This window comes from Anolis sagrei, chromosome 2 (genome assembly GCF_037176765.1).
Source record: "Anolis sagrei isolate rAnoSag1 chromosome 2, rAnoSag1.mat, whole genome shotgun sequence".
NCBI lineage: Eukaryota > Metazoa > Chordata > Lepidosauria > Squamata > Dactyloidae > Anolis > Anolis sagrei.
Window position 1 is genome coordinate 100,654,276 of NC_090022.1, and position 11,485 is coordinate 100,665,760.

Genomic DNA, 11,485 nt, shown 5'->3' on the forward strand with positions numbered 1-11,485 from the left:
CATATAAAACCCCGATTATCTACTTTGAACTGGATTCTATGACAGTGTCTGCTCATATACGTAAAGGTAAGGTGCTATCATTATTTGGCAAATAAAGACCTTGTAAAACTACAATTCCATAGTGTTGACTCATGGCAAGTAGAATGGCGATAAAAGGTAAAGGTAAAGGTTTTCCCCTGACATTAAGTCCAGTCGTGCCCGACTCTGGGGGTTGGTGCTCATCTCCATTTCTAAACGGAAGAGGCGTTGTTCATAGACACTTCCAAGGTCATGACTGCATGGAGCATCGTTACCTTCCCGTCAGAGCTGTACCTATTGATCTACTTACATTTGCATGTTTTCGAACTGCTAGGTTGGAAGAAGCTGGGGCTAACAACGGAAGCTCATCCCGCTCCCCAGATTCGAACCTGCGACCTTTCAGTCAGCAAGTTTAGCCCCCTGTAGACATATCCCGTTCAAATCAGATAATGTGGATTATCTGCTTTGATAATCTGGCCTTAATTCCAACCAGAGTAGACCCACAGAACTCATGAAGAGTCCACATGTAGGCAAATATTCCATTGATTCTTCTACTTGTCGTTATTGCTGTCTCCCTTCAAGTCCTTTCTGATTTATGACGACCCTGTCTCGACTTGTCTTGGCAAGATTTTTGCAGAGGAGTTTTGCCACTGCTTTCCTCTGGGGCTGAGAGAGGGTGACTGCCCCAAGGACACGCAGTGGGTTTCAGTGGCTGAGCGGAGATTCAAATCCTAGTCTCTCTATAACCACAGGGTGGTTGTACCCTGCCAAATAATGTAGTTTGGTACTACGTTATAGGGTCAGACCCACGTAACTAGGTTCATTGCAGTTCAAACTGCATTATATGGGTCTGCACTGAATATTTAAGGCAGTTCCAAATTGCAATATTTAGGGGTGTCGATCCAGCTCTCGTCAAACCAGAACACTTCGTGGGCCGAGATCCCGTGCCCTTCTTCTCGTCGACCTTCCTTCTCTTCCCAAGGAAGTGTTTATCCCACCTGACTGCGTGATCGATGACCCCCGCGCGCAGATTTTGGCCGCAGGAGCCTTGGAGCCTCCCTCCGCTCCTTCCCGGCACCGTTACTATATTAGGCGGGCCTGGAGCGCGGCGACCTCGAAGAAGCCCCGCCCTCGATCCATCGTGGCCCCGCCCTCTGGGTCTCGGAAAGTGCCTAATATACCGACCCCTCCTTCCTTTGGCCCCGCCCCCTCAGGCCCTCCAAGCGCCTGACCCCGCCCTGTCACCACCATATTCCCCGAAAGCGGCCCCGTCTCACTCAGGCCCCAAAAGAGCCGCCTGAAAAGCCCTAGCCCCGCCCCTTCCATTTGGGCCACGCCCCCCTCAGTGACTCAGGTAGCCTAATACCGTCCCCTGGTCCTTTGGCCCCGCCCCCTTTACGCCTCTCATTCCCCGAAAGCACTTAGCTCCGCCCCTTGAGTCTCCGAAGGTACTGACGTCATCCCTTCAGGTCCCAAAGCTCCTTCCCTGAAATGCTCCCTCTTGGCCCCGCCCCTCTTCCCCGTAGCCCCGCCTCCCTGGCTGCCTCCGCGTGACGAGGCCCAAGGAGGCTTTTCTTCGGGCTCGGCGCCCTCGAGGAAGCGCTGGCCCGGAGCCTCCCGCTCCCAGAGGCCCGGCGCCCTCGCCCTCCTTCTCCGCCTCTTCACCATGTTCCCCAGCGCTGTCTCCGCCGCCACTTCGACGCCCTTCTCGGTCAAGGATATCCTGAGCCTGGAGCAGCAGCAGCAGCCGCCGGGCGGCGTGGGCTTGGCTTCGCTGGAGCTGCCGGCTGCCCTGGGCTCGGCTTCGTCCTGTATGCTGGCCGCCTTCAAGCAGGAGGCCTTCGCGGCCGAAGAGGAGGCCCCGCCGCTAACGGAGCTGCCCGAGGCCGCCAAGAGCGCCGCCGCCGTCGCCTCCTCCTTCCCCGGGAGCTTCTTCAGCAAGAGCTACGCCGACATGGACGCCGCCGTGGAGCCCAAAGCCGGCAAGAAAGGTAAAGGACGGGGCCACACTGCAGCATTGGCCCCCTTTCACGCCGCTTTCACTGGTCAGTGCTGTGGGGTCCTGGGAATTTGGATAGTAGGGTTTGTTGTTGCAGGGTGGGTCTACACCGGGCATGGGCAAACTTCGACCCTCCAGGTGTTTTGGGCTCCAAACTCCCACCATTCCTAACAGCCTCGGACCCTTTCCGTTTCACCCTCAACCGCTTAAGCCGAAAAGAAAGGGCCTGAGGCTGTTAGGAATGGTGGGAGTTGGAGTCCAAAACATCTGGAGGGCCCAAGTTTGCCCATGCCTGGTGTAGATCCTCCCGGTGATAATAAAATTTGGGTGCCATCTAGCCCACTCACACTTAACAACAGCAACAACAACAGCAAGGTGGTCCCAGTGGTGATCGGTACACTGGGTGCAGTGCCTAAAGACTTTGGCCTGCACTTAAACACAATCGGGGCTAACAAAATTACTATCTGCCAGCTGCAGAAGGCCACCTTACTGGGATCTGCACACATTATTCGCGGATATATTACACAGTCCTAGACACTTAGGAAGTGTCCGACGTGTGATCCAATACAGCAACCAGCAGAGTGATCTTGTCTGCTGTGGACTCATCTTGTTGTGTTTCAAATAATAATAATAATAATCATCATCATCATCATCTTTATTTATATCCTGCCACCATCTCCCCAAGTGGACTCAGGGCGGCTAACATGAGGCCAGGCCCAAGAATTACAATAAAGCAAAGTAAAATATAAACAAGCAAATAATAACATCAAAGTAAAATGCAAACAAAACAAAATATACAATAAAACAAACGGAAAATAAAATGGTAAAGGAATTAAAACACAGTGGGTGTGCCCAATGCAAAGTATAAAATTATAAAACCCTGGGTGAGATGGATGGCTAGAGTAATGTATCTGAGGGGAGACTCAGAAGGGATAAACAAAGGTTACTCTTCACTAAGGGAGGAGAGAAAGTGCATTAAGAGGGCAGATCTATACTGGGAGGGACATGGTATGGAGATGTGTTGGTCAAAGGCATGCCGGAAGAGCCAACCCTTTCTTAAATTCTGCCAGGGTAGGAACTTTCCTAATCTCACTGGGTAGCGAGTTCCAAAGCAGAGGGGGTCACCACAGAGAAGGCCCTCTCCCTCGTCCCCACAAGCCGGGCTTGTGAGTTTGTGATAGAGGTGGGATCGAGAGGAGTGCCTCCCTGGAGGATCGAAGAGATCGTGCAGGTTCGTAGAAGAAAATGCAAGCACAATTTCCTTCTGAGCAGGCCATCTGTTTAAGGATAATAAGACAGGAAAAAGTTATTTGCAGTCCTTGTACAAGTAGTATAAATCAATTACTTGTAGTTTGGTGAAGCAGAAAAAGCTTGTATAACTACAGCTCCTTGAGGGCCCTTCCACACAGCCCTATATCCCAGGATATCAAGGCAGAAAATCCCACATTGTCTGCTTTGAACTGCGTTATCTGAGTCCACACTCAGGGATAATGTGGGATTTTCTGCCTTGAATTCCGGGATATCTGGCTGTGTGGAAGGACCCTGAGTCGCCTGTCGGTATATGGCGACCTCATGATTTACTTAGGAGAAAATCGCACCAATCCCGGTGGAGTGGACGCCTATAGGATTTTCCCACAACACTTCAGAATTATCTAGTGATCTCAGAAGAAATAGTCTGAAGAGCCTCAAACTGCGAACTCCTTCGCCATCTCTGAACAGAAAGAAGCAGTCTGGCAGAGCTTCTGCCCTTTGGTTAGATCTGTTTTCAAACCGTTTAATGAAAGGTACAGGTTTCCAATTAAAGCCGCCTTGAATTTCCGATTCATAACAATAAGTGCCCAACTTCTCCAAATACGTTTGGTTCCAAAGAACAAACATGCCGCTAAATCAAACTTCAGACGGATCCTTTCAATGCAGTCAGGCTGTCTTCACCACTGGTGCATCTCAAGTGTAGAATTAATGCGGTTTGACACCACTTTAACTGCCTTGGCTCAATATTATGGAACCATGCGAGTTGTAATTGGACGAGGCAAGGAAGGCTAAAGGCCTGGTCAAACTGCTACGTCTATGGCTCCATCACATTGAGCCATGGCGTAATTCTATCGCCTTAATTCGGTCAGCGAAAATTAAGGGCCCTTCCACACAGCTAAATAAAACCCCACGTTATCCTACTTTGAACCGGACTATATGGCAGTGTGGACTCAGATAACCCAGTTCAATGCAGATATTGTGGGATTTCTGCCTGGATATTTTGAGTTATATGTCTGTGTGGAAGGGCCCCTAGACTATGGATTTACCAGCCTCCATGGCGCAATGGGTTAAACCCTTGTTCCGGCAGGACTGCTGATGAAAGGTCAAAGGTCGGCGGTGAGCTACTGTCTGTCAGCTCCAGCGTCCCATGCGGGACATGAGAGAAGTATCCCACACGATCTCGGGCGTCCCCAGGGCAACGTCCAATTCTCTCACACCAGAAGAGACTTGCAGTTTCTCAAGTCACTCGTGACACACAAAAAAAGCCCCAACTGTATTTAGGGGGAAGTGCTTTCCCTCTTGTTTGTGGACTCCAGAGAAAGTTTTCCATTGAAGGGTCTTCCCAGAGCGAGAAAACAGCTAGCCAACTCTGTTGGGATTCGTCCTTGGGGTAGCTTTTTCTTTCGGGATCTGGTATATTTATTTACAGTTACAGTATTCAGGTACCACTTTAACTACTAGCATTCCATCCTGGGATTTGTAGTTTGGTGAGGTACTTAGAACTGTTTAATACAGGCAGTTCTCAAGTTATGGCTTATTGTGGAAACAGGGATTGGTGAGAAAGCTTCAATGAAGATACCTTTTCCACTGGATAACTCTTCCCCTTCCAAGGGGTAGATTGCTCTCATTTGGTTCGTAACTCTGCTTGTAACTCGGGGACTCCTTGCACACTCCCCTGGAATACAGAAGGAAATTTAAAGTCGGATAGGAACTTGCTGAAATTATGAAGTGTGGACATTTCCGGGATATGGAGAAAGCGCGCAGTCACTTCAGATGTCACGACTAGGCCGTCCTTCTTGTTGCTGTGTGCCTTCAAGTAATTTCTGATTTATGGGGTTCCTACCCTACGTTTTCTTGGCAAGGTTCGTTCAGAAGAGGTTGGCTGTTCCTCTGAGGCTGGGAGTGTGAATAATCCAAGTTCGCCAGGGAAATGGCAGGTGTAGAGACAAGTCTTCCCAGGGGTTTGCGAGGATGTATTTCTTCGCTCTCGCGGAGTAAACTCACCCATAAGGGTGCTTTAAATGCAATTTTCCTGCTTCTTGGTAGAGGGTTGGACTGGGTGGCCCATGAGGACTCTTCCAATTCTATGATTCTATCTCTCTGTATTTTCAAATAAAAATATCTGATTTGGCTGCAATGCTTGGTGGGTTGTTTTCACGGAATGACCAGGTCCCCCTGGCCCTAAGTATGGTCCCCCTGGCCCTAAGTATGGTCCCCCCACTGATTTCTAAGGGAAGGCTTCCAAATTAAAAAGGGGAAGGGTGGATAAAGGGGGGGAAAGGCAGGTGAAGACAGTTTTCCTGTTTTTTTAAAGCAGGGATATAAACCAACTTCCTCAGGCCCGTTCTACACTGCCATATACAATCCAGATTATCTAAGTAGATAATCCACATTATCTGCTTTGAACCGGATTATAGGAGTCCATACTACTAGATAATTTGGAATCGGATCCTGGGATATAGAGTAATGTAGCTCCGGTCTTAGGCTCTTTCTACGCTGCTATATTAAATCCAGATTATCTGCTTTGAACTAGATTATATGGCAGTATAGATTCATATAATCCAGCAAAGAAGATAATCCGGATTGTCCGTGTGGATAATCTGGAATTATATTGCAGTATAGAAGGGCCCCTATGGTCCTTCCACAGAGCCATACAACTCAGAATATCGAGGCAGAAAATCCGATTTGAACTGGGTTACCTGAGTCCACGCTGCCATATATTCCAGTTCAAAGCAGGTAATGTGGGATTTTATTCTGATGCGTGGAAGGGGCCCTAGACGCTTCCAAATGTGTCCGGATTTAGGGCCCAAGAGGATAACATTGAAGTGGATCTGAGCTTTTCGAAAGTATAAGGCCCATATAAAATTCAGGGCTCTTCCACACAGCCCTTTATCCCAGAATATCAAGGCAGAAAATCCCACACGATCTGAGTGTGGACTCAGATAACTCAGTTCAAAGCAGACATTGTGGGATTTTCTGCCTTGATATCCTGCGATATAGGGCTGTGTGGAAGGGCCCTCAGATTATCCGATGTGTACTGGGTTATATGTCAGTGCAGATTTATATAATCCATAATGTGGATTATCTGCTTCGATTATCTGTCTTATATGGCAGTGTTGAACGGCCTTTAGGCTTAACTACATTCCCGACTATCATAAAATGATAAAACGCTGAAGGAGGTAGGAGTAGAAAAAGTGTATTTGTGAGGGAAGAGCCCAAGAAGGAGGAACAGTGGAGTTAGGCCTTCATTAAGGACGGGGGGAAAGAGCGTCATGAGGACGACACTGTAGATAGAATAGCCAGAAATGTGTTATATGGAACCAAGCGGACCTACATGGTCCAATCTAATAGTCCAGAAAGGAATCCCTGAATGGTGAGAATATCCTTCACTGCAGCTGAAATGGTGCGGGGGGGGGGGGGGGAGCGAGGGGTTCAGTCCAAAAGGCTTGTATTTGTTGAATGTATTTGTTAGGAAGCCTTGCTTGGGAAGAAATGCGCCCCTGCGCAGCCTCCACGTTTGGTGATCAGTTTTTGTTCCCTTGGGCGAGGCCAGCCGGATTTCGGAATCACTCTCGATGACTTACTTCTGAGTCAAGAAAGTCTCTCTTGCGACATCAGCGTTGTGCGAGAGAGGGTTTTAGTGCAAGATGCCTCAGGCGGAGTCTACGCCTCCATTCAGTACAGTTGGAAGCATTACATTGTCACTACGCAGACCCACTGAACACACTTTAACTCAGGCATGGGCCATCTTGAGCCTTCCCTCCAGGTGTTTAGGACTTCAACTCCCACCATTCCTAACAGCCTCAGGCCCTTTCCTTTTCTTTTCCTTCTGCTTAAGCGGCTGAGGAGGGGAAAGAAAGGGGCTTGAGGTTTTTAGGAATGGTGGGAGTTGAAGTCCTAAACACCTGGAGGGAGGGCCCAAGTTTGCTCATGACCTGTTTAACTGCATCAAACTATATTATGGGTGTATATTGACCGAAAGGTCGCAGGTTCGAATCCGAGGAGCGGCGTGAGCTCCTGCTGTTAGCCCCAGCTTCTGCCAACCTAGCAGTCCGAAAACATGTAAATGTGAGTACTGCTCCAACGGGAAGGTAACGGCGCTCCATCCAGTCATGCCAGCCACATGACCTTGAAGGTGTCTTCTGACAACGCCGGCTCTTCGGCTTAGAAATGGAGATGAGCACCAACCCCCAGAGTCGGACACAACCGGTCTTAATGTCAGGAGAAAACCTTTACCTTACCTTACCTTACCTTACCACTGACCATATACTGTTGTTCTAAACTGCCTTGTATGGCAGTGTAGATCCAACCTCAGTTTGCCCGCTGAAAGGAACTGACGCTCACTGGCAATCCGAATTGTGGTTTGACGTGTTGCATTAACCTTAGGCGTCTGAGGGAGTTTGTGTGGTAGATACGGAGAAGGAATGGAAAGACAAAATGGTCCGGATATTCTATGTATGGAGAGGTGCCTAAATGGATTTGTTGTTGGAGAGACAGAATGGAAAACCTCGAGCTTTTATTCTCAGATAATGTGGGAATTTCTGCCTTGATATTCTGGGATATAGGGCTGTGTGGAAGGGTCCTTAGTTCCTTTCTAGATTGCCCTATATCCCAGGATCTGATCCCAGATTACACAATGTAACATGGTTTTTGTTCCTAGCTTGTAAAATGTCATTTCCTAATTGGTTCTATCATAAAAAACATGAAAATGTTTATTCAACTTTGTATAGAAAAGATGAGGAACCCCTCGTAGATTTTAATTAATGCAAAAAGGTGTATTCCTATTGCTGTTCACCCAGAAAGAACTCTCGATGGGATCCTCTCTCTGTTTTCTCGGTGAGGCATTGAGTCTTGGGGCGAATCCTCAACTGGACTTTACTTTCCTGGTCCAGTTTAGAAAGCAGCCATAGGGTATAAGATATAGATCCCAGAAAATCAAGGCAAAAAATCCCACATTCTCTGAGTGTGGACTTGATATTCTGAGATATAGGGCTATGTGGAAGGGCCCTGGGAGAAGGACCGCTGCCCACAAAAACGTGTTTCCAAACCTTGAATATTGGGGTCGGAGGCAAATCAGTTTGCGGGATTGTCTACCAAACCAGACCCATTGACTCGGGGCGAGGAATGTTACCTTCTTCCTTGTCCCAAACAGAGACCAGTTAATGACCCCTCAGGAGAGCTGTCCCATGAAAGTCAACCGGCAGATGCAATCCATAGATGTTTAGGGTTGCATCTACCCTAGAGTCTGCTCTGGTCAGGATGTGGTCACGTTGAGGAGACCCCCGTATTCTTCAAAGTGCATATTGTGACACGGCAGAGCCAGCCTGACCTCCCTCGCAAGGTTGTTCCTAAAAAGGTGACAGTTGAGTAGAAGGGGAAAACTTTGTGTGCCAGAAACTTTATGTATATCTTTTCACAACAAGAGCAATCAGGAACAGACATATGCAATAAGGGAAGGGGGTGACATTCAGCCCTTCTGGGTTCCAGGGAGAAAGCAATGAAAAGGGACAGTTGTACAAGGAAGGGGAGGCAGAAATAAAGCAATCGAGGCTAGATCTACACTGTCCTATATCCCAGGATCTAATCCTAGATAATCTGCTTTGGACTGGATTATATGAGTCTCTACTATCAGATAATTGTGTGTGTGTCAGGAGCGACTTGAGAAACTGCAAGTTGCTTCTAGTGTGAGAGAATTGGCCGTCTGCGAGGACGTTGCCCAGGGGACGCCAGGATGTTTTGATGTTGTGGGAGGCTTCTCTCATGTTCCTGAAATGGGGAGTTGGAGCTGACATACGCACTCTCCCCGGATTCGCACCTGCGACCTATTGGTCTTCAGTCCTCCCTACTGCCTACGCAAGGGTTTAACCCATTGCGCCATGAGGGCTCCAGATAATCTGGGATAAGCAGATAACACTTTCAGACAGCAGGAAATCCCGGGTTTTCACCAGGGGCAAAAATCCCGGGACTTCTGAAGAGGCCCATATACAGACCTGTTGGTCCCGGGTGTTTCGAGATTTAGTGACTCCCAAGATGGCCACCGCAGGATTCAGGTTTTTAAGGAAAAGAAACCCAAAAATTATTGTTTAAGTGCCATTCTTTGGGTTATATAATCTGCGGGGCCATCTGTTCAGACAGAGTGTTGTTCCTGGGTTATATATGTCTGTTCCTGATTGCTCTTGTTGTGAAAAGATATACATAACGTTTCTGGCACACAAAGTTTTCCCCTTCCACTCAACTGTCACCTTTTTAGGAACAGACCAATCGGGAACAAACATCTAAAACTCGGGAACAAACCTAGAGAAAAAGGAAGCTCCTGGGATAATGGTACTGTCTCGAGGGGGCCTCAGTAAACAATATTTGGGGGGGGGGGAATAGTTTCTGGTTGGAAAGTGTTATTTCCCGTAATTGTGCGTTACTTACTTTGAAAGTAGTTGTTATATTCCAGAAACTTAGTTTTTGTGGCCACCACAAACTATGTTGAATTGGTTGAGGCTGGATGAGATTTTCGTTGAAAAACTAGCGAAATGTGCTGCAGGATGTCCTGCAAAAACAAAGTTTAATAAGCCATTTCCATGTTTATATGACAGAACCAATTGGGACATGACATTTTACAACCCAGGAACAAAAGCCGTGTTACATTGTGTAATCTGGGATCAGATCCTGGGATATAGGGCAGTGTAGAAGGGGCCCTTCCATACAGCCCCTATATCCCAGAGTATCAAGGCAGAAAATCCCACATTATCTGAGTGTGGACCCAGTCCAAAGCAGATGTTGTGGGATGTTCTGCCTTGATATTCTGGAATATAGGGCTGGGTGGAAGGGCCGAAAGATTTCTTCTACGGGACGGGGACCCCCAAAGGCCGGCTTCCCTTCCCCTTCCCTCGGGGCCTGACAGGGCCTTCCCTTCTCTTCCCTTCTTTCGGGGTCTGACAGAGCCCTCCCTTCCCTACCCATCCCTTCCCATCCCTCCCCTCCCCTTCTTTCGGGGTCTGACAGGGCCTTCCTTTCCTTTCTTTCGGGATCTGACAGAGCCTTCCCTTCCCCTTCCCCTTCCCTTCCCTTCTTTCCAGGTCTGACAGGGCCTTCCCTTCCCCTTCCCCTTCCTTCCCCTTCCCCTTCTCCTTCTCCTTCTTTCGGGGTCTGACAGGACCTTCGCTTCCCTTCCCTTTCCTCGGGGTCTGACGGGGGCCCCCTTTGCCCCTTGTGCTTTGTCTCCTTCCCTACAGCGGCGGAGTCGTGCGCCCTGCAGAAGGCCCTGGAGGCGGAGAAGCGGGCTCCTCCCGGGGAGGCGGCGGGGGCGGAGGAGGAGAACGCGTGCCGGACGAGGCCGCGGAAGCGCCGCAAGCCGCGGGTGCTGTTCTCGCAGGCGCAGGTCTACGAGCTGGAGCGGCGCTTCAAGCAGCAGAAGTACCTCTCGGCGCCGGAGCGCGACCACCTGGCCTCGGCGCTCAAGCTCAGTTCCACGCAGGTCAAGATCTGGTTCCAGAACCGGCGCTACAAGTGCAAGCGGCAGCGGCAGGACCAGAGCCTGGAGATGGTGGGCCTCCACCCGCCGCCCCCGCCGCCCCCGCCCCGCCGCATCGCCGTCCCCGTCCTGGTCCGCGACGGGAAGCCCTGCTTAGGGGACGCCGCCGCCTCCGCTTCGCCCTACGCCTCGCCCTACGGCGCCGTCGCCCTCGGGCCCTATGGCTACGGCGCCTACCCGGCCGCGGCCGCCTACGGGAACTACGGGGGCTCGGCCTGCAGCGCCGCTGGCTACAGCTGCAGCTACCCGACCGTCCAGGCGGGCGTCCAGGCCTCGGGGGCCGGAAGCGGCGGCGGAGGCGGTGGAGGCGGGAACTTCATGAACTTCGGCGTGGCGCCCGAGCTGAGCCTGAACCCCGCGCAGGGCGGCCAAGGCAGCGGGGGACTCTCCGCCTTGCACAGCATCCGGGCCTGGTAGGAGGGCAGGGGGACGGGGCAAAGCCTTGAGCACCGGACCCCTTGAGGGCATCTGTCGGTCCCCAAGGCCCCGAGAAGAAAGACCTCCATGGACCCGCAAGGCCGCCTTTCCCTCCTCGGAAAAGAAGAATGCCTCGGGAAGGAGGGCCAGCCTGAGCCCGCTTTCACTGCCCACGGATTGTGAGGCGCCAGCACCCACGCAACTATAGGCCTCGTCCAACTGCGCCTCCCAGGAGCCCATTGCCGTGGAAGTTAAAGCGGGATCAACCGGCCTCA

At 50.4% G+C, this 11,485-nt stretch overlaps 1 protein-coding gene across 1 annotated transcript; it reads left to right on the forward strand.

The window, feature by feature from the left end:
* Window positions 1-1,684: 1,684 nt before the first annotated feature.
* Window positions 1,685-11,210, forward strand: NKX2-5 (NK2 homeobox 5). The gene is made up of 2 exons (XM_060760985.2): window positions 1,685-2,009; window positions 10,495-11,210. Exons 1-2 carry the CDS (start codon window positions 1,685-1,687, stop codon window positions 11,208-11,210), a joined length of 1,041 nt encoding a protein of 346 aa, XP_060616968.2.
* The last annotated feature ends 275 nt before the right edge of the window (window positions 11,211-11,485 follow it).